Here is a 27,143-nt window from a genome sequence, read left to right as displayed (position 1 = left end):
ATGGCGGATTCCTATGCCTGTAAAGGTGGAAGGAAAACTGCAGGCTCTAACAAACCCGCTGCCAGCAAAGAAAGCAGGACAGAGACGAGGATAAACCCGCCGGCAGAGCTGCCCAAGCTCGGTAAGGAACAGGGTTTTTCTTTTCGTGGAGGTGGATGGGGTGGAGGGGACGAGCTCAGGGGATGGGGAGCAGCTGCCAAAACGAGGGGGTGGGAGTGCATCGGGTCTCAGCACAGCTCTACTCCTTGCTTCAACCCACCGGTGAGGGCTGTGCTCGGCCAAAAAAGCCCCAGGCCCTCGGAGCTGCAGAGAGCCGGTCCCTGGGAGCAGGAGGGGAGGGATGGAAACGGTCCCTCCCTTTCGAGGGGCGTGCGTCCGGCTTAACGAGGTGGGTGTCTCGCTGCTTATTTATCGTGTTGGTAGCTAAGTGTTACATCAAAGGATGGAAAGGCTTAAATGAGTTCAGACCATCTGCTGTCTCCCGTGTCGCGGCCCCTGGGATGGAGGTTTGCGAGCATACGAGCCTCGGGGGACCCGCTTGCTAAGGACTGTCACTCTGATGGATAGCTGATTTCTCTATCCAGGAATCTCCAGGCCCAAGGAGATTTTTCTCCTGTCTGCTTACGCTGGGCAGATCCCCTCTGCAGGTGCAGAGAGCCTCTCGCTGCCTTTACCTTGCTAACGGCAACCCTGGATGCCGTGGGGTGCCTGCACCGAGGGGGAGGGTTGGACCCCAGAGGTGTACCTCAGAGCAGGCACCCAAAATCAGCGGCCTCACAGGGAAACGTGTGTGCCCTAAATGTTTCCCAAATGCTGCTCTTCCCTTGAGGGGGTTGAAGCTGTAATTGCTAACAGAGGGGTGTAAGTTATTGCGAAGGGGAATGAACTCCAGCTGTCCGCAGTATGAACATACCTGTGTTCGGGAGAGCGTTTTTCCCTGCGCCACATCTTATCAGCACCTTTAAAAGTAGAAAAGCCCTTTTTTTCAGCCCTTCCTTCTGGTTTAGGTGGACTGAAAGTGATGAGGTGGAGTGAAGGACACTCTGTGATGAAGCTATTGGGTTGCTCTCCCTGGGAAGGTGCTGGAGGTGGAAAGGTCTGCCAGGGTTCACTTTGTTGGGGCAAATTAGGCTTGGTGTGGACTGGGGAGACAGAGGCCTCTCCTGCAGTTGCTTTGCTGGCCCCCCTCGGATTCAGCAGCCTGGTTGGTGCAGGGAGCATCCTTTCCAAGCCAGGTCTTGGTCCAGAGAAGCCTCGAGTCCTTCGGCAAGCCATCCCTGTTTCTAAAGAGCATGCTGCTTCGACGGGGCTGTCTTGGTACGCGACTGCAGTAACCTGCTGCAAGGGCACGCAGCCGTGGAGCCAGCTATAACACTGAGCACCATCGGGTTCGTGTCTCCTGCGAGCACCTATGAAGTCCAGGGTTTAGCAGAGCTGGCGGGTGGTAGCCAGGAGTGGGATGTTGGAAGAGGAGACGTGTTTTCTGCTCCTCCTGTCCCTGTCCTTGCTGTCCCCAGCCAACAGCTGGTCAACGAGGGCATTGAGGGGTGGCTGGACTGGGTGCTCCTATGCACTTGTCATGAAATGTCCCCAAAAGTTTTGAAACTTGCACAAGTTGTGAAAAGGAGAGGAGAGCTGTCACTGAGCACCTGCGCGAGCCGCAGCCCCAGATGTGCTGGGCTCCTGGGGAGAGCTGTTCGGACGGACGGGCGCGTGCTGCTGTGAGATATTTCGAATTTGGAATGTTTTGAAGTGTTTATGAGAGTAAACAGAAAACAGGGAGAGCAATAAGCAGGTAGCGGCAGTGTTGTGAGCTTTTGCTGCAAATCCTATATAATTTGGTGGTTTTTCATAAACTCCCAGCTCATGGAGTCCCATGATGTGCAAGAAACGTAGGTCCATTTCGCGTGCAGGTTGAGGCCCTCGCTTACACGAGAGTGGAGGAAAAGCCTGAGCACGTGGTCTAAGAGCAGTGGAGAAAATACAGAATGCAGAGAGCAGCTGCGATGCGCAAACATCCTTCATGGGTGCTAGGAGAGTTTTGAATGAACCCTGCACAGTTGCTCCAGAACCAGCACGGTTTGGGACCAAGCTTGCAAAACCCTCCCCTCTCCTTAGGGCCACGAGCTGTTTTGGGGCAGGAGCCAGGCAGGCAGGAGTCCAAACCAAACGGGTTGTTTTCAGAACAGCTTAGAGGCTGCTTTGCAGGGAGGGAAGGTCAGTGGCTTTTTAGGGACTTTTCCTTATAGTCCATAAGGGTCACCACCTCCCACAGACAAGGTCTTCTGGGCTAGAGGGATTCCTGAAGGATGCTACATCACCAAGGGATGCTTTCATGGCTATCAAAGTGGAGCAAACCAGCTGGCGTGACTTCAGGGGACTGGAAATAAATGAGTCAGATGTCTTGTTTGCTATTTTACCCCTGGCTGCTGGGGCAGAAGGCATGAAAAGGGAGAGAGCATGTGGTTTTGGCAGTGCCTTTGTAGGTAACTGCTTGGCTTCCTGTTTAATGTCTCTGTCTTGTTCCAAAAAATCCTGGATTGGTTTCTAAGTACAGCCAGCACCAGGCTTGGAGATGAGTTCTGGTTTCTCAGGAGTTGGAGGGATTGCCGGCTCGACTTCCAGCCTCTTCTTCTTACCTGATTTTCACCAGAGAAGGGCATTTTACAGGTCGAGTTTAGTTTGTTTAATCTCAGTTATCCTCTCCTAGCTGTTCTGGGGTTTCCTTCTCAGGGATGCTTTTTGGCTTGTTTCTGTTCTCGTAGCAAATGGCTTTTTTTTCAGTACCATTGATTAAGCCCTCCCAGATCTTGGCCTGAGTTTTCTGTACCTGGTGTTTCCCGTTGGCCACTCGCATCTGTCCAGCTCGTCTTTGGGTTATGCTGACTCCCAGCATCACTGGAAGTTACAGATCAGCTCTGTTCCTGCTTGGAGTGACGGGAGGTTGGATGTCAAAGTGGATTGATTTGGTGAACTGCCACCGCAGTTGCAGTGTTTGTACCGCTTTGCTTAATCAATTTTGGGTATGAAGTAGGTGAAATCAGGGAGTTTGCTGCCGTTGTCAGCCGAAGTGCCTGGTCTAGGGCTCGGTGGTTCAACATGCTAGTATTTGGCGTGCTCCATCATGAGACACTGGAGACTTCGTAGTCTCCCCTGGCCCCGCTGGCCATGCTCAGTATGCCACAAGAGTCTGCTCTGAGCACACGCAGAGCCTTGACCCCTCGCAAAGGTATCCCCATGGCTTCTCCTCCCCACCCAAGCCCCCCAAGCACTGCCTTGCCCTGTCCTTGCCCCCTGGCCATCCCCACCCCTGCTGCTCCCCACGCGCTCATCACATCCCCTGGGCCAGCGTCCTCCTGCAGCCCTGGGGCTGCCCAGCAGCATTGGCCGTGCAAAGGGGATGGGGCATATCTGTCCTCGACAGCCTGCCCAGGGCCCGACGTGCTGACCTAGATGCAGATTTCTTTTGCTAAGTAGCATAGTTGTTGAAGGATTTCTTCCAACCCAAATGGAAGAATGGTTTTGCAAAGCAAGCCCCAGCTGTGCTGAAACTGCTCTGTGTAAATGAAAGGAGAGGGGTCAGCGAACCCCAGGAAAAGCAGCCGTATCCTGTGCAGGCATCTGCAGGTGTAGAGGCTGTGCACTGAATTGCAGGGGAGCTGGCACTGCCTTCCAAAAGAGAATCTCCATCTTTGCTAGGGCCGGGGCATGGCAGCCCAGAGCCGAGGCAGATCCCGTGTAGAGCGAGGGAGCTGACCAGGCAGCAGGATTGCCGGGATGGCGGCTCCTCCGGCACGGCTGGCCGGACGGCGGGTGATGTGCACTGCATCTGTTTGCAGGAAATGCAACCAGTGACAAAACCGAAGGCAGGAAGAAAGGACGACCTAAGGCCGAGAACCAGGCGCTGAAAGACATCCCCGTAAGACCCTGCGCACTCTGATCCCCGATGCCCGCCCTGCCTCGCTCCCTCTGACTTGCCCTCCCTGTCTTGCTGCACCACGTGCTCCAGCCAGCCCCGCTCCGGGGTTAAACCTGCCTTACTGGTGATTTAATCTTCAGAGCAGCCTTGTCTTGGACTCGGCAAGATCTTGGCCTCTGAATCCCCTCCATGCCAGCATCCAGCATCCTCCAAAACCCTGGTGGGGATCAGTACCCCCCCCCCCCTTCCATCTTCCCCTTCCTGGGGCCATTCCCAGATGAGCTGGATTCTCTCACAGCCACATCAGGTTTGGCTAATGATCTGGCAGCAGCGGCAAGGGGGTGATTTATTCCCTGCAGAGTTGTGCAGTTTAATTCCAGCCCAGTAGTGTGGACAACGCACAGAGCAGTTTGTCATGAGAGCATGGGCATGGGGTGATTTACTGACTAGATGAAATGTGGGGCAGTTAAATCACCCGGGTGACTTCTGGCCTGATTTATTCCCCAGCCCGGCCGGGAGCATGCGTGTGCTCTGGAAGGCACAGCAAGGTAAATTCTCGGGAGGAACCATTAGCCTGTAGAGACTGCAGCATCTGTCCCAGCACCCTTCACTGGAGGGAGCACCACTGCGCTGAAACACAGCCCTGAGGTCCACTTTGCGGCTGTGCAGTGGGAAGGGGTGGACAGGAACGATCAGAGGTCCCATGTGCCCCCCCCGGCCCCCTCGGGATGCACTGGCATGCACCCAGGCATGTGGTGCTCGTCACTCAGCTATGTCTCTCATCTCTCCTGTTCCCAGCTCCCCCTGATGAACCAGTGGAAAGATGAATTCAAAGCCCACTCCAGGGTGAAATGTCCCAATTCAGGCTGCTGGCTGGAGTTCCCCAGCATTTATGGCTTGAAGTACCACTATCAGCGCTGCCAAGGGGTAAGGAGACTGGAGGGCTGTGTGTCCTTTCCAGTGGCCAGCTCTTATATTACCATCTACAGGGTAAAGCCCCTCTCAGGTCTTAAACCCCAGGAAAACCCCAGGAGATTAAAATGGGGAGCGCACAGATGGTCATGGGGCAGTTTGTGAGGTGTGTACAAGAGGGAGCAGGGTCACTCCAGCTCAGTGTAAGGTCTGGCCTGGCAGGATCGTGGACCATTGGTAACTGTTTGGAGGGGCAGAAGGGTATTACCCACAATTTGTGTTCGTGCCTGTGTCAGAAAAAGCCTGTCCTTTTTATGGTCTAACGTGCCTGCTCACCTGTCTCTCCCTGCTCCGCGCAGGGTGCAATCTCAGAGAAGCTGACTTATTCGTGCTCGTACTGCGAAGCTGCCTTCACCTCCAAAACCCAGCTAGAAAAGCATCGGCTCTGGAATCACTTGGACCGGCCCGTGCCAACCAGCAAAGCAGAAAACAAAGTGCCGAAGGCCATTGGGAAGAGCAGTGGCAAGAAAAGGTACCAGGCTGTGGCTGGGCTGCGTGGTGGTGGCGTAGGGATGGCTGGGAGAGGGGGAACATGCCCGCCTCCATTCCCATGATCTGGGCTGGTGAGGGGGGAGAGGTGTCAGGACATTTGTCTAACAACCCCTCTTTAAACAAGCCCTCTGTGCTTTGCCCTAGAGCTGCTGAGAGTTCAGCTTGCCCCACCATCCATCCCAAACAGGCAAAGACGGAAAAAGCCGTGGCCCAGGACCACACCGAGAATGGCGAGTGCCTGGCGGAGAGCCGGGAGAGCAAGGAGTTTCAGATCGCAGCAGCTGAGGCAATGGCAGCCGCCACCCCCACGGCGAAGTCCTCGAGCGGCAAGGATGCCGTGCAGCAGGGGGGCAGCCAGGCCTCGCTGCAGGAGGAAGACCCCGAGAGGATGAAGCACAGTAAGATTAGAGCCCAGGGCTACGCTGATTCAGGAGCCGAGAGAGGGGTGTCCCGTGGGAAGGGGCTCTGCTCCAGCCAGCGCTGCTGCGAGTGTCTCTCTGAATGTATCCAAGCCTTGTTTCAACATCCTGATAATTTGCCCCCTCCACAGTTTCTTGCAGCAGTGAATTCCCCTGGGAGTCAAAAACCGTTTGCAGCTGTGGTAGAGGTATTTCTGTAGGGCCTATAGGATTGGAAATGGATTGAACTGCCTGCAGAATAGCAAACTGCCATGTCAGCCCGTCCGTCCTCACTGAGTGTGGCAGTTTAAACCAGGGTGGTTCTGGCAAACCCATTTTCCTGAAGTATTGGGACAGGGTAAGGAGGCTCACTCTGTCCATTACCACTGCGGGGCTGGCCAGCAGGGCCATGGTTGTCCCCATCATGGCATGGGTTTACACCACTTGCAGCACCGAAGTGAACTACCACCAGCCACCTTAGCTGCTGAGGCTGGGGAAACCACGCAGCTTTTGGCACTAGACAAAGCCACCACTTCCACTCGTTGAATTAGCCCTGGGTACCATTATTTCTCCTGGTTTTGCGGGGTGGGAGGCAGCATCATGTTACTGTTTGGTGGGCGGGTGCTTCATTCGACAGCCCCTCAAGGGTGGTAAAGGCCTCTTCAAGGTGATCCACTCCTGACATGGAGTGTGTGCCCACCTCGTGCCCTGGGACTGCTGGAGCCCCCCTTGCAGTACAGTTATTTGACCAAATCTCTCTCTCTGTTTCTCTCTTTTGAGTCAGGAAGGAAACAGAAAACTCCTAAGAAATTTACGGGGGAGCAGCCGTCCATCTCGGGGACATTTGGACTGAAAGGTAATACGGGGATGACTCTGGTCAGCTGTAGGGTTGTAGCTTCGCCATGGGGCATTTCAGGGAAGCCCCTTCCCCAAGAGCCCTCCCTGTGGTGGAGATACATGACAGCCACCTGGAGCCTGAGGATATGACGCTGGAGGAGCTGGTGCCTTTTACCACAAGACTGTCGTAAAAGGAACGAAAGGCAGCAGCAGAGCTGGCACTGATAACCCTGTCTGCTCTGCTCAGGAGCCTGTCACTGGGAAATGAGGGAGGAGAGGAAAGGATCCGGGTATGTCCAGCTGTAATACAAGAATAACGAGCTGCTGGCACAAGTGAGACATGACAATCATCATCTCATCATCATCCCACCATCCTGGGATGTCACAGTATTTCCAATGGCGTCAAGAAGGATTTCTGCTGCGTAGAAAGGCTAAGTGACGCATCCGTCCTTCAGGCATTGTCTCCAGTGCTGGTCGCCCACATTCAAGAAAACGAATTCAAGGGGGAAGAGACATGTTACCGGGATGTTTTCTGAGAGGAGGCTCAGAAGTTGGCTGCTTCAGCCTGACAAAGCAAGAACAAGTGGGACTGTGGTTGTGCTCCATAAATACTCCCAGATGGGTACAAAGGAGGGAGGAAACCTGGAGCATCCCTGGCATGAGAGCAACTGGATTTGGACTGGCTATGAAATTCGTTCAACCAGGGAAATAAAAAGCGGGTTTCCAGGCACTGCAGGAGGCAGCATCTTCCAGTACGAGAAGCACTCAGGGGAGAGGCGCTAATGGCTTTGAAGGAATTAAACACTTACTGAAGAGCAGGCTGGGTGTGGTCTCTGCCATTTCTTGTCCCCTGGCTCCTGGGAAGTCTGGGGTTGTTTCCCTTAACTTCCCCACAGAGGCACTGCCGTAGACTGAAATGTCTGCTGTGGGTTCCTTGAGAACAAGCTGGTCCCCCCGTGACCTGCTGCCTCAAATGGAGAGCGAAGATCAGGCAGGCATTTGCCTACATCCCCCGGGTTCAACGCAGCAGTTCATGCCCCAAAGACAAGGCTGCCACCAGCCTCTCGTGGGGTGCTGTCTCCATTCAGACCTTGTGGGTTGTGACTCTTGCAAACCCAAGTTCAGGGAGATGTGGGCCCTTGTGGGACAGGTGTGGATCTGACCCTGGCACTCACCGTGTTGCCTCCAGCACCTTCTGTGGAGGTGCAGGCACAGGGCTGAACTGCACACGGATTTGGAGGGGATGGACCCAGGGGAGAGCCCCCCTCCTTTCTTCGCCAGCCTTTCCAAAGCATCATTTGCAAGTTGCGTTTTCCATTTCTTACGTCAGCCCAGGAACCGCAGAGGGATTCTGCGCAGCAGAGGGGGATCAGGCAGCACTGCTGTTGCCGGCATGCCCTCAGCATGTGCTGAGCCTCCTCCTGCTCACTTGGCCCTGCTCAGTGCAGGGAGGATCCTTCGGTGCTTGGCAGCGATGCCTTTAGCAGGCTGAAAGGGGAGCACACGCTTTGCCCGTGCAGTCGTGCCGGGATGAGGCACAGACGAGATGGGAGGGTGGATGTGCTCGGGAGAAGCTGGCTGAGAGCCTGGCGCTCTGCCTGCATGGAGAGCCCTGCCTTCAAGTTCCTCTCTGCTTTGCAGGCAGGCTTGGTGACAGTCACCAGCAACCCAGGATAGCTGTACCAGGTTTCCTTTTCCCTATGCGCCTGTCACCCGGTCACCCCTCCTCTCCTTCTGTTCTTTCCTGCCCTTTCCCAGCACCCAGTGGGACCTGGAGAGACCTGTGTTCATCGTGATAATTGCGTACAGATCCAGGGACAAAAGGTCCTGTGGGATCTAGTGTCTGTGATCCCACAGTTTGCCCAGTTTTCTAAGAGGCACCCCAGTTCCTTGGCATAAGCAGTTAGACAGCCTTTCCAGTGCAGGAGCATCACCAGAAACATCACTTTTATATCCTGAATTTGCTGTTCCAATTCCCCTTTCTGGTTTCTTGCAAAATGCCCTTTTGCCTCCACTCCAGCCTGTCTTCCTCACAGTCTGCCTTGCTAGAAGCATCCTACCCTGCTCTGCTGTGGTGTTTCCATAGTTCATAAACTGGGTTGGGGGAAACGATTCTGTTTGTAAAACACCACAAGCTGTTACAATATCGCTTGTCATAATTATGGGCCTGGTCCTACACATACAGCCTTGGCAGACATACAGCCGGCTCAGTGTCCCTGGGTTAGAGGTAGAGATTTTTTTACCTGCTAAATGTGAGTTGGTCTGAAGGTATTAAAGCAAGTACTGAATAAAAATCCTCTGTCTCTACAGGTCTTGTCAAAGCAGAGGACAAGGCGAAAGCCCATCGAGCTAAGAAGTTGGAGGGGAGCACCAACATGGAGGAGCTGAAAAAGAAACCTCCGGGAGCTGGTGTGAAGAAGGAAACGGCTGTGCACCCACCGGCAGGTGAGGCTGGTAGGGGCAGAGCAGAGGCAGCAGCTCTGGTGTGGTTTAGCTGCTTACCAGCTCAGTCCCGTGTTCTGCTCCGAGCCTGCATGGTCCCCACCTTCACGCCAGTCCCCACCTTCACCTGCAGCTAGTGGTCCCTGCACCCCTCCCGGCCCAGCGGGCTGTTTGCTGGGTGAATTTTCTAGCAGATTTGCGAGCAGAAGCAGCACAAAATCAGAAGCAGGAGCGTGCAGCTCCTGCCCTTTTGAGGTTTAGCACAGATGTGGGAACAGCCACTGCTCCTAAAATATTGGTGCAGCCACAAATGACATCCCGAAAGGGTTACTCTACCTTCACTTCACTGCTGGGACAGACTGCTGCATGTGTTGGGAGGTGGTAGCCAAATCCTCGTTCCACCTGGCTTCAGTGTGACCACAGCTTGGGGCAGCATCTGGGATGATGGCATTTTTCTAACATCATCTCTGTGAATGACACAAGTGCATAACTCTGGGCATAATTATGTCTTCTCCAAGGTGCAGCCTGCACCCTAGTACAGGTTGCTGACTTTCCCCGGGAGCTCTGACAGCAGGAGGAACACAGGATGTGCAAGATAAACACAGCTGCAATGCCTTACACTGCTTTCAAATTCAAATAAACGACTCTCTGATCTCATAGCCGTGCAAAAGCATCCAAATAAACAGACTTGGTGGATTTTATTCAGACCGGGCTTCCCTTGCTGGAAGCCCAGCGCTGTTCTGCTGAGAACACAGCGTGAACTGTGGACCTGGGAGCAGGTTTTGGCCCCATGTATCTCTTATTTTGGGTGTTTTTAAGCTGGTCACAGCCATTCAAATAAACACATGCCTGGAAGCTAGCACTCCCCTAGCTGCCTGTGTGTCTGCTGGGAAGAGGATTGCCAGGGAAGCTTTCCAGGCACACGTCCGGATGGAGCCGAGATGCTCACCTTTGTTTCACTCCCACTAATTGTTTTGTTTGGCAGGGGGAGTTACTCCACGCAGGGCAAGGTGAGGTGTCCAGGGGTATCATCATGTTTTAACTCCCAGTGTGCAGGATACCAGCAGGGTTGGGAAGGTGAACGTCCTTTTCCCCATGAAATGCCAGTGAGTTGGGTAACTCCACGTGAAGTGGCCCAGTGACCCAGTTTGCTCAGGCAGCTGCTGGAGCTGTGGGTCAGGCAGAGCTGCAAGTGCCTGGCTTGGCCTGTGCCTGGGAGAATATTTCTCTTTTTTTTAACATGAGGAGCTTTTCCCAATTCAGTGTTTTTCAACGTAGCAAACCAAGGCTTACGACAGGGCTGTCCTCTGCAGAGCAGCCCAGGCAGGTTGCTGTCTCTGCGGCTGGGTGTAATACCTCTCTCCTCTCCCTCGCCAGTAAACCCCGAGGACCAGTGGCAGCGAGAGATCAGCGAGAAGGGAGAAGTCGCCTGTCCAACCTGCAGCGTTATAACCAGGAAAACTGTTGTGGGGCTCAAAAAACACATGGACGTCTGCCAGAAAGTAAGGACTTGCTTTATTCAATCGCGCACATATGGACTTTGGAGGGCAATGGGCGTGTACATGTGCCGCTCATAAATGCATATTGGTGCTCCTAAAACCAGTTCTGGGCTGTGTTTGATAGAGCACTTGCTAGTTATCTTCAGAGAGCTGGCTGCCTCGCAGTGATTCAGAGGGATTTGGACACCTAATTCTCAGCGATTCTGAATCACTTTGCGGTCTGGGCCTCTTGCCCCAGTGTCTCCAGCAGAGCTGGGTATTTCTAGTAGCTAAACGAATAGTTTTAAGGCTGGAGAGATTGTTGGGGTTGTCTCTAATCTGGCCTCCTCTAGAGTCCTGGCTGTGGGATTTCGCTGTGTGCCATGCCTTGCATCAGGCCAGATAAATTGTGGTTGAATGAGAGCATGTCTCGGGGAGACACCGGGCTTGGATGTGCTCAGGCAGGCTGTCAAGATGTGGGAGTTCAGTAATGGTGCAGTGAAAAATTGTCTCTCTGCCACGCCGCCATCCATCAGAGCGCAGGATTATGTCTTCATCCGTCACCTGGCGCGGTACAGAGCCATCGCCGCAGAAAGCCAACGTTCGATCGATGCCTCCCGCTTTGAAAATATGTGGCTCAGCTTTGATTCCACATTCATTTTCTGTAAATGCCTTTTCAGCCTTTGTCTCACTATTTATGCAGCAGTGGGAGGCTACTCTCCTTTCAAACCCCGTACTACATCGATGCCGGGCAGAATCTTGCTTCCTCTGACATCCTCCTGGCTTCAGTGGAGTGGGGATCTTGGCTATCACTGCTCATATCTCCTGCGCTTTGGAGCATCTCCCAAGCCAGGCAGGCTCCACATGGGCTGCACGGCCAGCCGGCCTGCTGCGCGTGACTGCCAGAGTCTTCCCCTGCTATAAATAGGCCAGTGGGTGTTCAGCCGAAGAATCGGGGCTCCAGCCCAAGGAGCGGGTGTTTTGTCACCCTTCCCCGGGAGGCACGGTCCTTGCTGGAGCTGGCTGTGCCGCTCTGGGAGCTGGGGTGCTTTGCAGTGTCCCTGCCAGAGCAGCCTGTGGCCCAGGGAGGACAGGCCCCAAGCTCTGTGTGTGTGACCACAGGTCCAGCTCTCAGCATTTCATCTCTGAGATGAACCTATGGCACGTCCTTAGTGAGGCCCCGCTGCTACAGGCACATGGTATCCCCATCAAAAGTGACCCTGGAGTGCAGGCACCCTCTCAGCTTGCTCTCTGCTTTAATGTTTGAAGTATTCCTTAGCTGGACAATGGAAAAAGGATATGCAAGCTCCCGAAACTCTTGTAAAACAACGGAAATTGGTTACTCCATTCCTTGCTTGTAACTAAGCAGTCTGCCCTGTTTCCTTCGTTTTTGGAAAGGAAGTGAGGGATGGGGACGGTTGCAACATGCTTGGGCCCGAAGGAGATGAGGGATGAGGGCAAGTATATTCTCCCAGCGTCCCAGGTGAGAGGGCTTGTTAGAATATGGACATGGCATGTTCTTCAGTGCTGACTGGAGGACTAAACGCCAAATTGGCTGGCATTGGCATCTGATGAGTCAAGGAGCTTTTAGCATCCACCTTGTTAGGATCAAGCTCTTGGATCTGGAAGAAGATCAATTGATGGGAGCACAGGTAGAAGTGAGTCATTCCCAACTGGCTGCAATGAGTTTATTCTGCATTTCCCCAGAGCTCCAGGATGAGAAGGGATTTGGAGCTCCATCTTCATTCCCTCTCCAGCTTCTAGTCCAGGCTTGATTGAAGGGGAAGTGGTGAAGGTGTGGCATCAGCCAGGCAGGAGGAGCAGAAATGGCCATGGCTGTCCAGGCACCGGCTCCCTGTCGAGACATCCTGTCTCTTGGTGCCCAGAGCATTCATCTCCTGAGTCAATAAATTCTGGTACCCGCCCCAGCAAAAGTCATGATCTGCTTACTCACTTTGCAAGTGCCCCCTGTACACTGGTGTGTGCATTTAATGCATCTCCCCAGTCACTCAGGAGGCCAAGTCGGGTCAAACAACAGAGCAGTATGAGGCAGGAAGCATTCTGCTGTGATCATGTCCAGCAGCGTCTTAATGCCGAACAGTCCAGGCACTCAGAAAGCGTATCGTCCGCCAGCATCTGTCATAGTTAATAGAGCTGCAGAGCACAGTCCGCTAACATATTGGTAGATCAAAGTGTCTTCTCTTCCCTAACCCTTTAACAGGAAGACTAAGACACCAGGTCCAGATGTTTCCAGCCAGTGGGGCTTTAAATCTACATCCAAAATGGAATGTTTTCCAAAAATTGGGGCATGTGGGTTTGATAACAGTATCCAGGACAACAGAAAGGAAACTCTGAGCTGCAGGCTGGGCTTGGGCTGGGGGACAGGGACGCTGCGTTGCCTGCTGGGTCCCACTGCTGGGTACTGCTGCAGCAACAGTTACCCCGGGGGCTTATTGACAAGCAGCAGCCCTTGGAAAAATGAACGGTGGACTGTGGCCTCTGTGGTGACTTGCCTCTAATTCCTTCAGCTGCAGGATGCCTTGAAGTGTCAGCACTGCAAAAAGCAGTTCAAGTCCAAAGCTGGGCTGAATTACCACACCATGGCTGAACACGTCAGCAAGGTAAGTAAGAGAGCTGGGCTGCTCTCGTCTCACTCCTTGTTTCTCAATGCAGATGCAGAAGACAAAACAATCGGCAGTCCGCTTTCCTTTGTCTGTGTAAAGGAGGGATTCACAACACCGTCTTTGCAGCAATTCACGTACTGCTCAGTCCAGACGGTGGCCTTCCCCCTTCCCTGCCGAGCAAAGCCATTCCTGCCCAGGCAGCTAGTTAGGCTCACGTACATCCCGGGATGTAGAGCAGAGGATTGGAAAAATAAAACAGGATTTCAAATCCCAGAATGGGAGAAGATTCAGTGAGTATGGTGAGGTGGATTTTGAGTGGTAAAGCTCTGCCTCCAAAACTGTGCCCGCAAATCCAGGACTGATGGGTTCTGCCTTGCACGAATCTCAAAACCCAGTCTTTAGCTCTCCACCGTGCATGTGTAGCCACACATTTTATCATTAATAAAATCTGGCAGGCACCAATTTAGATGCTGTTCTTAAAAATCTGGTCGTGTACATCTCCGAGATGCCAGGGCAAGACATAACCGCATATTCTGCATGTCCTGTGCTGACCAGTTGTGACTTGTCTTTTGTCTGTGCATTAATCTGTGGCTCTTCAGTCTGGCTGCTGAATCCTCTGTGCAGGAACTGCTCCTGGGTTTCTCAGGTGGCCCTTTGGGTGCAAACGCAGGAAAGGCATGAGCAGATCTGGCACGGAACGGTGAAGGCGGTGGCATGCGATAAAGCAGTGGGAGATCCAGCTCTTCTAATGAGAGGTTCCCCCCGGCCAAGGGCAGCTCCTGCAAGGCAGAGGTTTACCAACCACTCCTGGCACAGAGGACATGAGGAAATGGTTGACTCTGTTGCTTCTGTTACTTGCTTGTTTCCAGCCTGTTCCTGTGGAAACCGCTGGACTTGGTGAACAGGAGGAGCGGGAAAGGCTGAGGAAAGTGCTAAAGCAGATGGGAAAACTGAAATGCCCCAATGAGGTAAGAGAACGATTCCTGTTTCTCATTCTGTGAAAAGGCGGAAGGGGTGAGTCCCGATGCAGAAGGGGACGCGCGCTTTCCAGGCATCCCTTGACACGCTCTTGACTTTTCCGCCTTAGCTCAACTGTCTTGGTCCTCATCCCGCTGGCTCCGTGCGCTCCGGCGATGGGCTGTCCCGGCAGGAGGGTGGGCGTAGGGCAGGTTGAGGAGCGCTGAAGGGCAGGTTCTGCCTCCTGAACTCGGGAAGGGGCACAGCCGTTGCTGTACTGGGCACGGCGTAAAACTAAATTAAACCACACCGAGAAACGGTCATGAGCCGGTGGCAGACAAGTCACGAACAGGTAACGGGGGCGTGTGGCAGAAGTTTGTCCCCGCAGATGCTTTGCTCTCCGTGCAGGCAGTGCCTCCCCGCCGCCTTCCTCTGGCTGTCTGCCGTGCATCTGTCCGGGGAGCAATATTGGTGTGTGGGGGCAGGTAGCGCCGGGGACGGGGGGGTGTTCCCCCATTCCTCCATGGCACCTTTGTGCCTCTGCGTGGCTCTTCAGGGGAGAGGGGCTGGTTGGCAATCCCCCATCGCTCGGAGGGGATGGGTTGGCGGAGCAGCTCTGCAGAGGGTGCTCCTCGGGACATGTTCCTCCCTGGAGCAACAGCACCCCGATCATTTTGACATGGGCATGTGAAGCCCCAGCCCTCCTTAACTCTCCCCTTCTCCCCATCTCTGTAGGGCTGCGTGGCCAACTTCTCCAGCCTGATGGGCTACCAGTACCACCAGAAGCGGTGTGGGAAGCAGCTCACCGAGGCTGACAAGCCTGTCTTCAGCTGTCCACACTGCAGCAAGAAGTACAAATCCAAGGCCGGCCACGACTACCATGTGCGGTCAGAACACACGGCCTCGGTGAGCCCCCCGGACGCCTCCGCAGCCCGAGGAGGGCCATCCCCCCCCGGGGGTGACTGCAGAGCTGCAGAGCCTGCGGGCAGGACAGAGCCGGGCAGGGCCGGGCCGGGCAAGGCAGGTGCAGACGTCAGACCGATGTTACTTTCTCCCTCACGTTACCACGCGCGTGTGTTGTACCATGCGGTGTCGGGGTGGGAGGGAATGGGCTACAGCCCCCTCTGCCCCTCCAAAAAAGTGGGGAGCTGCATTTACGGGAGCAGAGCAGTCGGCAACATTCCCATTCCCTGGTGCCTGTGGGGCTGTGCTCCAGCCCACCCTGCATCCGTGCTCTGCAGGGAAAAAAACCAGAGCTCAGGCCGCTCCCTTGGCAGCAAGCAAGCGCCGGCTGCTCTCCAGCGCTGGGGTGGCAGGATCCGTCCCTGGGGAGCATCCCTTTTCTGTTCTGTTGATCCCTACTGACGGTGCATCTGACACTAATAACTCCCTAACTCTAATAAATGGAGATGTTTATACACGTGGGAGCGCAAAAGGACACAATCAGTCCAGCGAACGGCTGTCTGCTGGGCTGTGGGAGGCGTGGTGCTCGCTTGTTCCCGTGCTTGGGTGCAGAGGCATGCTGGTGTCCCTGCAGCCCTCGCCTGCGCAAAGCAGGTCTGCAAATGCACAGTCCAAACCCCAGCATCCCCGTCCCGAAGCCGGAGAGCTCGCTGCTTCTCCCCTCGTTATGCCCTTCCTAACTCTGTCTCTGTTGCAGCCTCCGGAGGAGCCAGAGGTGAAGCTGGAGCCCAGCCCCATAGAAGATTTTGAAAGGACCCCGAGCGGCCGCATCCGTCGGACATCGGCTCAAGTAGCTGTCTTCCACCTTCAGGAGATAGCAGAGGACGAGCTCGCCAAGGATTGGACCAAGCGGAGGATGAAGGATGACCTGGTGCCTGAAACGAAGCGGGTGAGAAGCCTTTATTTCTCCTTTTTTTTTTTGTATGCTAGCCGTACACAGAGATACTGGGACGCCAGCGTGGCCCCAGCTGGCTGAGGGCTCATGTGTCTTATTTTCTGTGCGTTAAATCAATTAGCTGTGATGGTAAATTTATTGCTGAAGAGCCCACCCAGCACAGGCAGAGCCCCAGTGATCTGGAGGCTCCGTACAAGCCTGGCAGGAGGCAGCTTTGCCCTTTCCACTACCAGGACCTAAATCTAAATGGAGCAAAAGGTGGTGCTTTGTGGGCAGTGGAGAGATCAGAGTCCAGCCTGGAGGGTGTTGTGGAGGGAGGTCAGTTCTGGTGTGTGGTCAGCGGTGAGGGCTGGCAGCCAAGAGGAGCTCGTGGAGAGAGTAGAGGTCAGGTCTGAAACAATCTCCCTTGCACTGTCAGAGAGCAAAGATGTCCCAGGCAGAATTTCCTCCCTTCCATGGCTCTTCCTTCATTTACTGGGAGATGCAGCACCTCCAGAGCAGTGCTCCTGGGAGCGGAGGCAGCTGGAGCATGGAGGCAGGGCTGAGCCCTGCAGTCCCCAGCAGCGATGCACGCGTGGCCTGGCACTGCGGGATACGTGCGGCCAAAGTTGGTGCCCTGGCAGTCTTGAGCTTTGTGGAGGCATTGGAGCAACACATTAAATCAGACGTCCCTAGGAGGAGGTGATTCCTGGGAGTGTCCCAAAGCTGAAATTCCCTCCAGGAACACTCCTTCTGGACTGTAAAAGGAATGAAGCAGCAGCAAATCATAAACCTTTTCAGTGTAAAAGGAAAAAAAGTGAGGGAGTCGGAATTTTTTAATCCTGTAGTCAACACTTTTTGGACAGCACTGGGACTCAACGCAGAGCTGACCTCCAAGTCTCTGCACAAGCTGCAGCCTGTTTCCTGAGCAAGTAACTCTGCAGTTAGGTGCCGGGTCTTTTCCTTGCTCTGAACAGTTGTGTGTCTCTTGTCCAGTGCTCTGAAGTTCACCCCGAGCAGGATATTGGGCACATTGCAAAGGTGGGAGTGAGGAGCAGAGGCCAGCAGGTTAAAGCTTTGCTGCAGCAGGAGTGTGGCAGTGCCTCTGCCATGGGCGTGCAGAGCGCCCGACAGCCCCAGGCCCAAGGACCTGCCTCAAGCCAGGAAGATGGCCCAAGTCCCGGAGCCAGCCTGGAGAAGCTATGCAGCTCACCCCAGGAAAAAGGGTGGCACAAAAGCAGAGCTTCAACCGAAATGCCTTCCCGCTGCCGCAGCCTGTCCCATGCTGTCTTGGCACATGTGTGTTCTCGGCAGAAGTGCCACTGTCATCTTGCAGAGACCTGGAGAAGCTCAGCCTGACTCAGCTCCCAGTCTGCATGTGATGGGCAGGTGAAAAACCAGCACACAAACAAAACAGCGTCTTCTTTACCCGCCTTGGCATCCTGGTGAGGCAGCTGGCGCAGAAGGGGTCCAGCCACGGTGCTGCCATCTGCCTTGGAGCAGAGCTGGGGGTTTTAGGACCAGAACTGGTTGCAAACTTTTTATTTCCCCAATGCTTGACGTTGGTGGTGGTGGTTTCCAGGTGACTTCAGCTGCAATACATTTATAACATAAAAAAATCAAGCCCAAAGTAGCTGTTTCATTTCGAATAGTGTGGGAGGAGAGGTGTGGTGCTCTCTTCTCCCCGCTCCAGCCTCAGCACTTGCATTCCTCTCTTTCCTCCTTGAATTGCTCCCCTTACTCTTGACTTTGGGTGTTTTCCCTTTGAATTGAAGGAGCAGCCAGGAGTCCCAGGCCTGGACCAGGGGCCCATGTGCAAGCTGACATACAAAGGCTTCGTAAAGGTCTCAGCCGCTGGCATAATTGCTCCGTGAAATGCTGTTTGTCGTGGTGTTCTGGTTTTTTATGAGACATTTCTGGTGTTCAGAGTCTGATTCTTTAAGTTTAATTGAGCCCCATCTCAGCACTAAGAAACAAAGAGAATTGCTGTGAGGTTGGTGGAAAGAGGTTTGCGTTGAAGACGAGCAAGGGGGGAGTTGGACCCGCTCCCGGGTGGCAAAACAAGGCTCTTGGGCTGGAGGGTCAGGACCTCGGGCCCTGCACGGGCTGCTCTCCCCAGCCGTGCTGGCCGTGTGTCGCACAGATGGATTTCAGAGGAGGTCAGTGCAGTGGGCGAAAACGTCTGTAGCTGTTGAGTGTGCCCGCGGGTGAGTCTTGCAGTGACTGTCACGTTCCCTTGACAACACTCTGAAATATAATCTGTTCAGTCTATGACATTTTTTCTCAACGAGCGGTGCTGGAAGGAGGTGGGAGGCAGGTTCTGCCCGGGGAGGCTGGTGGGAGCTTGCTGACTTCAGCGCGCTCCGTGCCGCTCTGCTGAGCGGCAGCTTGCATTGCTCAGGACCAGTCTACGTTTACAAGTTGCTTCAGTTCAGGGTGCAGGAAAAAACCTCCCAGCTGCGAGCGACTCAAAACACACCAGCAAGCACCCAGTTTGACCCTGTTACAGCCCCAAAAATAGCCCTTCCCTCAGAACTGGCTTCAGCCATGCTGGCAGGACAGCTCTGTGGCAGGTCCAGCCCCAGGCAGCGCGGGAGGCTCGGAGGAGCGGGCATCATCCCCACGTTCCCGTGCCACCGCCCCGCTGAGCGCACGTGGTGGCTGTCCCTCAGAGGGAGCTGACAAACCGGAGCCACTGGAGCTGCAGCAAGACAAACACCGGTGAGCCGTGACCGGGGCGGTAGGACTGATGGTTCCCAGAATAGCAGCCGCGCCACCGTCTTCTTCCCACGGGCCGTATCCAGCTGTTGGGAGTATGCTGCTGGGCCCTCAGACCCCCCTCTCTGGCTTGGATCTGGAGAGAGGTGGGATGTCAGGGATTGGCGGAAGGTTGTGGCTGTTCTTGCACTGTTTCAGCAAGAACTGAGGATTTCCAGGGTCTCAGAGGGATGAATGCTTCCCAGCTCCGGTCTGTAACCAGCGATGGCTTGCTGCAGAGCCGGACCCACTCTGTCCCCAAGCTCTCCAGTTACCCACCACGGTCCCAGCAGTCAACGTGGATTTCAAGGGAGCTGATGAAGAAAGCCACACCTCCTCTCCATCCCTTTTCCAGGCAGCAAAGCTTTTCTCTAGGGGAAGGCAAGCACCTCCTCAGCGAGCCGATGGGATACGGGGGTTTGCAGCCCCCTGGCAAGCACGGCCCGCTGCAGCTCCTGCGCTGTGGCCTGCCCTCGTGGCCACGTGGCAGCCGGTCCCAGCCGGGGAGAGGGACATTGGGTTTGGATGCTGTTGGTGGCCCATGGTGGGATGTGTTCGCCTTTCCCCGGGAGGATGGATTCCTTCGCACCAAAGCAATGGCATTAGAATAAACGATTGCTGCTCGATCCCAGGCCCTGCGCTGCCTTCATTCTGCACTAACCAAATCCAGCATTTCTAAATATACACTGGAGTCTTATTTTCTCGCTCCGATCTTTATTTGCCTCTGGATAAGCTGAAACAGATGGGGTGTTTCACAACAGCCGCTTGCTGGGGATGTCAGATGGGGAAGGGCACACCCCTGCTGCTTTTCTGGGAAAAATCCCCTTTCCAGAAGCTCCATGAAGATGATGCCGATCCTCCGACCCTTCTCTGGCCTTCGCTGGGGCCATCGCCTGCCCATGAGCAGTCTCAGGGCTGCCAGGGAAGGAGTGAGAGGCCGGCAGGTTCCCAGCTCAGTGGCACGGGCAGGCGGTGGTGGACTCTGGGATCTAGCAGGGGATGATCCCCTTACCTGTTTTCAAGGCCGGACTGAGAGAAACAGCCTCCTCAAGCAGAGGGAAGAGGCATCTAAAAGGCGAGAGGGGAGAAAACGTCGTGGAAATCCCAGAGTTTCATGATGTGATGCTTTCCCTGTAGAGCTTGAGGTGGTGTTGCTTGTTTTAAGGTGCTGTGAGCTCTGTGCCGGAGGTGGTGGTGGGCTCCTGCATCCCAGGCAGCTGCTGTGCCGCACAGGGAGGGGTGCAGAGTCCCTCCGTGGGGTGCAAGGGCACCCCGTTTGCCCCACCACGACTTGGGTGCTGCTGCAGGGCTGGGGCAGCCATGGAGGCTGCACATTCCCCCGGAGCCTGGGTGCCACGTGGTGGGGTGACGGGGTTCCAGAGCAAAGGGCTGCCGTAGGCCAGTCGCAAAGCTAGAGGGGAAAAGTCATCTCCAGGCTCGAGTTTTTAATAAAACCCCATCTTGGAACCAGGGTAGATTCCAGAGCAGAGGAGCCTGGCTCGGGGTTGTCCCCCAAAACAATGGCCCTGTGATCTGGGCAGGAGCCAGGCTGAGCCCTGCAGACTCATGTCACTGGTGGGCCAAACCGGATCCCAGCTCCGACTGCGGACCCGGAGCTCGTCAGGGCCGAGTCCATCCTTCCTCCCCTTGCTCGGCAGCGCCGGAGGGGTGTGACCCAGCTGCCCGGAGCTGCGTATGGGACCCGGCTGCCCGCCAGCACCCTGGGTGTGCTTTGGCATTGCCTCCCGGATGGCATCAGCCACAGTTTCCGCGGGGCGATGGGAGAGCCGTGCCTCGCGCTGGGGACCTCGGTAAGGCTTCCAGGGGAGTTTGTTGGCCGGGGATGAGGCAGCCTGCATGGTTCTCATTTACTGCGATATATTTTGGGGAAGGGGAGAGCTGTCTAGGGAGCGGAGAGGATTGAAATATGAAAGTTAATTAAATAAAACCGTCAGTCAAAGAAAACAAGTCTTCCCACCCCAGCATCCTTCGACTGTTCAGAAGAGATGGGCCGCGGCCAAAACCAGTTGTAGTCGTTTAATGATTTGGCCATGAAGATTTTCACTTACAGGCTGTTTGAGGAAAATAAATGGAAAAAAAAAATAAAATATTCCATGCCTGGGGCTCCCTCTTAATAGAGACATAAAGATGACTTTGACATTCCCAGAACCACAGCGCCCTGGGAAGACATGGGATTTGCATGTTATTGTGCAGGGCTGTTGGAGGAGAGCAGGGAGGGATTTTTCTCTGGAGTGGGAAGCCGGAGCAGCAGAGTCCGCATCTCTGAACATCCCCCCTCGTCTCTTCCCCGGGGACGTGTGGAGGGAGAGGTTGTTGCTGGGGCTGTGTGTGGTTACTGTTCATGTTTGCTCGCTCATGGGATTGATTGGTTTTTAATTAAGGAGGCCGTTTGGCATCCTGGCTCTCAGTATCAATGACAAAAAGGGACTCCTGTGTTCTCCCCCGGAGGTGGCATTGCCTTCCCCGAGCGGGGGACCAGCCGTTGGTAGATGCACCATCCCAGCGCTTCAGAGAGCTCTGCTGGCATCTCCCCCAGCCGCGAAGTGCGACAGAATAGCAGCACGCTGGGGCTCGGGGGATTTTTCCACATCCGTCGTTACCAGCGTTCGTAGCGCCGTTTCGCAAGGCCCTTTGCCCCTGCCCCTCGCGCGGAGCCCAGCTCTCCCCAGGCTCTCTTCTCCGGTCGTGCCCCGCTGCCTGCCGAGGTGGGGGCCGCGGGGCCTTGTGGATCACTTAAATTCGGGTGGAAATGAGCGGTTGCTGTCTGAGCCCTCCACATCCCTGAGCCCTCAGTGGGAGCTCCCCTTTGCAGGGAGGTTTGGGAGCAGTCTGTTTGGGGGAGCCGGACAAAGGCAAATTTGCAGCTTTATCAGCATGTTCAGGAAAAGTCACAGCTGGAAAAGAAATCCAGCCAGCCACCTCCCCACCGTGTCGGAACCGCGAGCTCCCTGTCCTAGGGGCACGTTTCAAAAACAGGGCCTGGTTTTGCACCTCTCTGCAAGCGCCGTTTGTCTGTGCATCCTCTCCGGCTAGCATGGATATGTCGATACAGTCGTGCCCCACGCTCGGAGGTGCCCACGGAGAGCAGCACGTGTTCGGGTACCCGCGCCCGTAGGGTGCCATGTGCAAGCTCACCCAGCCCTGCTCTGACTTTGGGCAAGTTTGGGGCTTGGGAGCCAAGCAATATCCATCAGACCTGGCAGAACTCGGTAGGTTGGGCTGAGAGTTGTGCTGACGTGGTTGTGCAGCAGGCAGGCAGGCAGCTCAGATTGCAGGCAGAGCAGCCCCGTGTCCCCTGCGGACCTCACTGCGGTGGCATGGTGGCAGGCGGAGACCAGCCCCGCAGGTAGGGCCAAGCGCGGCGGTCGGGAGGCACGGAGATGCCGCAGCCGCCTTCGCTTGTGCTGAACATGCAGAAATGGAGTTGGGAAGGCCGGTCCGTTATGCTAAACCTCAAAGTTGCTAATAAAGCAGTAATTAAAAGCACTTGGAAAGAGCAGCCCTGCCAGAAGGAGAGGCAGAGACACAAGGGCCTTTCATTGTTTAACGGGTTGTGCCCATTCATCCGTGGAAGGCAGCCATGGAGGCTCTTGGCGTCCGTCCCCTCTGCCCAGCATGCAGGGTTGTTTATTCTCCCGGTTATGAAACGCGGCAGAAGGGCTGCGCGGACATGATGCACCGAAAACATCAGGTCCGGGCCTGGCCCCGCGACGGGGCATGGACCTGGGAGCGGGAGCCTTCCCTCTCCCGTTTGCCAGCGCCGCGTGGAGGGGGCTGCGGCGCCGGGGGCTCCAGCCCTGCTCCTCGCCCGCAGCTGCCCCTCAGCCCGGCTGCCGCCTCACCGGTGGCACAGCAGCAGGCAGAGCCACCACCCCCGTGCTGTGCAGTGCCCGGGGAGGGGAGATGACATCTCTGGGGGAAGCCTCCCAATTAGTTTTCAGTCCCAATTCACTTCTCTTGGCGGGGGGAAAGACCAATGTGAAGAGCGAGGACTCCACCAAGGACCGGACTGGTGTGTGCCGCTCTGCTAATCATCTTCTATTGTTTGCAGCTCAATTATACCCGACCGGGGCTTCCAAAGCTCAATCCGAGGCTGCTGGAGAACTGGAAGAATGAAGTGAAGGAGAAGGGCCACATCAACTGTCCCAACAACGTAAGGACCGTCTCTGTTCTTCTCCGGGCTGGCTGGTCTCAGTCTGCAGGAGGAAGGGGGGAGTTTTTGAGGCAGAAACCCACCAAAGCCAGGTTCTTGTTGGGCCCCAGATGAAGCTAGCAGTGATGCTCAGACCCTCGTTTCACGCCCTCTCCCCGGGGTTGCTGCCGTGCCTGATTGAAGCATGTCCCACCTTTGGGACCCTCCCGGTGCGCTCCAGCCACCGGGCTTGGGGACTGGGCCACGTTGTCCCCATGTGCCCTTGGGCTGACAGTTCAGCATTGCCCAGTTCGGGCTCTGGAACTGCCTCTGGGGAGCTCCCAAGATCCGCACGGGGCAAAGGCTGCACGCTCTGTGCTTGAGAGCCTTTTTACGCAGAGAACCTGCTTTTCCCAGAGTAAAGCCGGGACTGGTTTTAAGCCCTTCTTTTTAAAGCCCTGGGACAGGCAAAGACCTCGGGGACATGGTGCGTGTGCTTCATCTTGCTGTAAAACGCAGCCTTGGCCTGAGCTCGCGGGGAGGTGAACTCCACCCTCGTGCTAGGCCGTTGATTTATCATCTGAAACAAAGCCTTGCTAATGGGAGTTTTGAACGGGGCTGTTACCGCAAGGCCGGGGGAGACGCGCTGGCTAATTAATGTCATACACAGGCACTTTGAAAAGACGTTGCTCAGAAACTGGTCATGCTGCTGCCCGGGTGATTTCTCTTCTCCGTTAAACGTCTGCTGTGGCTCCAAGAACTCCTGTAGCCCAGCAGGACCTCCCGACTGCTCACAAATGTACGTTTTCCACGGAGACATTTAGGGGAGACATTTTTTAGCCCGTTGCAGAGGGATGTGGCCACATGACTCCCATTAGCACTAATAGGAAACGTGTGACTAGAGCCCTCCGCGTCTCGCAGAGCATTAACCTCACGCTGCTTAGCCTGGACCGGTGGCCTTGCTGGCCCCGCGGGCTCCTGGCCCCGGCCCGGAGGAAGGCATGGAGACGAGGCGGGATCGTGGCAAACCCTGCTTTGTTTCTTCCCACAGTGCTGTGAAGCCATTTACTCCAGCGTCTCGGGGCTGAAAGCTCACCTGGCCAACTGCAACAAGGTAGGTTCCTCCTTTTACAGCCTCAGCTCGGAGATGGGGTTGGGTTTTGGTTTTCTCTCCCCGCCCCGGCTCAGCTGGAAGCAACAGGGCAAGGGACAATGGCGCGGATTAAAGGATCATGACCGCCGGGAGGGCTGGCCAAGCAATGCCGCTGCCCATCAAGTTGTCACCGCTCAGCCCATTGTCGCACCATCCCGGTCCAGCCACTTGTCCTCAGCACCGTCCTCCTGGGCAGGATCAAACCCACAGCCACAGGCAGCCAAAAGCAGCGAGGCTCAAGCTGGGCAGATGTGACGGGAGGGGATTTAGCTACTGCCCCAGCCTTGGAGGAGAGGTCTTGCAACGCAAATGTCTGACCCAAGGACCCAGACCTCCAACACACCAAGTGCCTCAGAGACAGGGGCAGCGGGAGCAAGCCCGCCTGCCTCACATCCTCCCGCCTCGGTGTCCCCGTCCCACAGCAGCCCCTGCCCAGCTTGGTTCCTGCAGCCCGAGTCATTCATGAGTCCTCGGCTACCCAGCGTGGCCAGCACCTCGCACGCATCCGCACATCGACCGCAGCAGTTCAGAGCCAGGGAGCTGGGTGTTGGAAGCTGACCGTTTCCCGAGGCAGGTGGGAATCAGGAGTCTTTCTCCGTTGATTTGGGCAGCCCTGCAGCCCCTCTGGAAGCCCAGCAGCTTCCCCAGCTGGAGGGACACTGGTGCGGTGCCTCTGGGGGATGGAGCTGAGGCTGGAAGAGGCAGCCGGTCTGTGCAGAGACCAGTGCCCTCTCGCTCGATAGAGCAGCAACGCTGCCGGCTGCAGTGAGCTCCGGTGGCCTGCAGCCGCCACGGGGGAGGGATCGGGAGCTCAGCGTAGGTCCTCAAATTGGAACTAAGAGCTGGTAAAGCTTTATACCCTGAAACATTTCCAGCTGCAGCTTCCATTGAATGGAGCTTCCAGGAGGCAGCTCCAATACATACCCCGTGGTTATTAAAAACACAAACTCCCGCGCTCCTCCAACACTAGCTGGAACAACAACCCCTAATGAAATCATTTAGAAAATGGGCTGCAGAGATCCGGCAGAAGAAGCTGTATTTATGCAGAATAAAAGTGCAAACACAGGAGACCAGGGCAGTTCCTTTGCTAGCCTGCAGCACCGGGCAGCACACCAGCAAACGGTCTCCGAGAGAAAATGGAGCCATTTTCTGGCTGGTTCTGTGCACAGAAAGCAGCCAGGCGTTTGCACGAGTATTTTCTTTAACTGCAGAGCTGCACCCTCCAGGCCTGGCGAGTCTGGCGTAGCTGGGGCTGGGTGCTGGGGGTCAGCGCTGGGGGAGTTTGCTGCTTCGTGTCCCCCACGCACTGCCGTCAGCAGGACTCCCGCCCTTACAGAGGATTTAGTTTGGCAGTGGATACATGTGCCACCAAATCTGGCGTAAATCAGGCCCTCCAGAGCTGGCCTGTGATTTCTGCTGTAAAATCCTGCAGAATTGGTTGAAATACATCAAGCCTTACCGAGAGCGGAGGGTGCTCCCAGGCAGCACCCCATCCTCAGCGGGAATTGATGCACTGAGATGATTTTTGCATGAGTATTTCTGAAGCCAGCCTGCAGCAGGACCAGGCCTGCCCGCGTCCTGCCTGTCCCTGAAATGAAAGACCTGTCTAACTCCAGATTTACAGCACGGAGCCAGCTATGGAGAAATTCCCAGGGAGCATATATATCGCCTGGAGGGGCCCATCCATAAACCCCTCGTCAATAGAGAGCGCATTATGTCCCCTGTGCCGTGAACTGCGGCAGAGCCGGGAGATCAGTCATCCCCACAAGGGCTCTAATGACAGAAATCCAGCAGTCGCTGTGTCTCTTTGACAGCGTAAAAGGAAAATTAGGTGGGTCTGTTGGACATAAATTAGACAGCAGTTCAGTCCCAGGAGATCACAAATCTGCTGACAGTGAGGAAATGGGGCGATCGGCCCCGTCAGCCTCCCGCACACCCGGGGACACACGTGATGTCAGTGGTAACGTAACAGCCAGCGTTGGGGATGCACAGGCAGCAAAACCTGCGGCTCGCTGCCCTCCGATCTGCTAGGACCCGGTGCTTTGATGCCTGGTACCACTGTCACGGTGGCCGGCACTGCCAACGCTGCTGTGGCACAACTGGCACAGGCCGAAATTCAGAGCAGAAGATGCAGTTGTGAGCTCCTGGCCTGGGACTGAGGGCTGGCAGACATCTGATGGTTTAGAAATGAGCATTTATTTTCTGTTGCTTGGAGGTTCAAGCATCAACTTCCCTTCACAGGGGGGAGCAGGGTGGGGGCAGCCACCCCTCCAGGGCATTTTGGGCTCTGCTTGGGGCTGCAGGAGGATTCTCTGTCTTGCAGGGGGATCACTCCGTGGGCAAGTACCGCTGCCTCCTGTGCCAGAAGGAGTTCAGCTCCGAGAGCGGGGTCAAGTACCACATCATCAAGGCTCACTCGGAGGTAAGGAAATGCCTGGGGCTGGTCCGGGCTGGTCCCTGCAGCAACACGCCCATCCTCGGGCTGCCCCGCTCCATCCATCCGTGTCCACCAAGAGCGGAGCACAGCAACTCCCAGTAGCATCAGCAGTGCTGTGACAGTCTGGGGAGGGACCTCCCTGTCCCCCTTTTTGGTCCCTGACACCCCCAGGCCGGTTGCAGCTGCTCAGCGCTGGCCAGCCTGTCCCCGGGGAGGTGACACCAGTGGGGCGTGGGGTGGTCCGGGCTTGGGCAGGCGTGGGTCGTGTGTGCCGGTGCTGGTGCCCGGCCCCAGGATGGTCACTAACCCCCATGTCACCCCACGAACGCAGAACTGGTTCCGAACCTCCGCAGAGGCCAGCCGGAAAAAGAAAAGCAGGGAACAGCTTTCTTCCAGCAAGGAGGAGAAAAAGAAAAGCACAAGCGGGAAGAAAAGGGGGAGAAAACCCAAGGAGAGGCCTCCAGAAATGACCCCGAAGGGCAGAGAGAGCGTGGCAGCAAAGACTAATCACAAGAAAACCCTCGAGCACTGGGAAGGCTCCCGAGGCAGCCCTGACGGGGACGAGCGCACCCCCAAGCCCCCGAGCCAGCGGAAGGGGGGAGCCAGTAAGATGCCCGAGAAATGAGCAGCTCAGAGACTCGTCTCCGAGGATTCGTTTACAGCCCAGGGTAACAGGGTGGGGGTCTC

At 55.7% G+C, this 27,143-nt stretch overlaps 1 protein-coding gene across 1 annotated transcript; it reads left to right on the top strand.

Moving 5' to 3' along the window:
• On the top strand, positions 1-27,143 carry ZNF512B (zinc finger protein 512B). The gene is made up of 17 exons (XM_059827111.1): positions 1-121; positions 3,840-3,919; positions 4,718-4,846; positions 5,191-5,363; positions 5,528-5,781; positions 5,989-5,990; positions 6,562-6,637; positions 8,929-9,063; positions 10,438-10,562; positions 13,067-13,159; positions 14,032-14,130; positions 14,855-15,139; positions 15,780-15,971; positions 22,786-22,887; positions 23,918-23,980; positions 26,343-26,441; positions 26,788-27,143. The coding sequence occupies exons 1-17, from the start codon at positions 1-3 to the stop codon at positions 27,079-27,081; spliced, it is 2,322 nt and encodes a 773-aa protein (XP_059683094.1). The 3' UTR covers positions 27,082-27,143.

Source organism: Gavia stellata, chromosome 20 (genome assembly GCF_030936135.1).
Source record: "Gavia stellata isolate bGavSte3 chromosome 20, bGavSte3.hap2, whole genome shotgun sequence".
NCBI lineage: Eukaryota > Metazoa > Chordata > Aves > Gaviiformes > Gaviidae > Gavia > Gavia stellata.
Note: the sequence above shows the minus strand (reverse complement) of the source record. Positions and strands in the feature narration are given on the sequence as shown.

Bases quoted from the DNA above. Each gene is read 5' to 3' on its own strand.
- ZNF512B (XM_059827111.1), top strand. From the start codon at position 1: ATGGCGGATTCCTATGCCTGTAAAGGTGGAAGGAAAACTGCAGGCTCT. The intron at 5,364-5,527 runs GTACCAGGCTGT...GCTTTGCCCTAG, and splicing joins AAGAGCAGTGGCAAGAAAAG to AGCTGCTGAGAGTTCAGCTT. The intron at 14,131-14,854 runs GTAAGAGAACGA...CCATCTCTGTAG, and splicing joins AACTGAAATGCCCCAATGAG to GGCTGCGTGGCCAACTTCTC.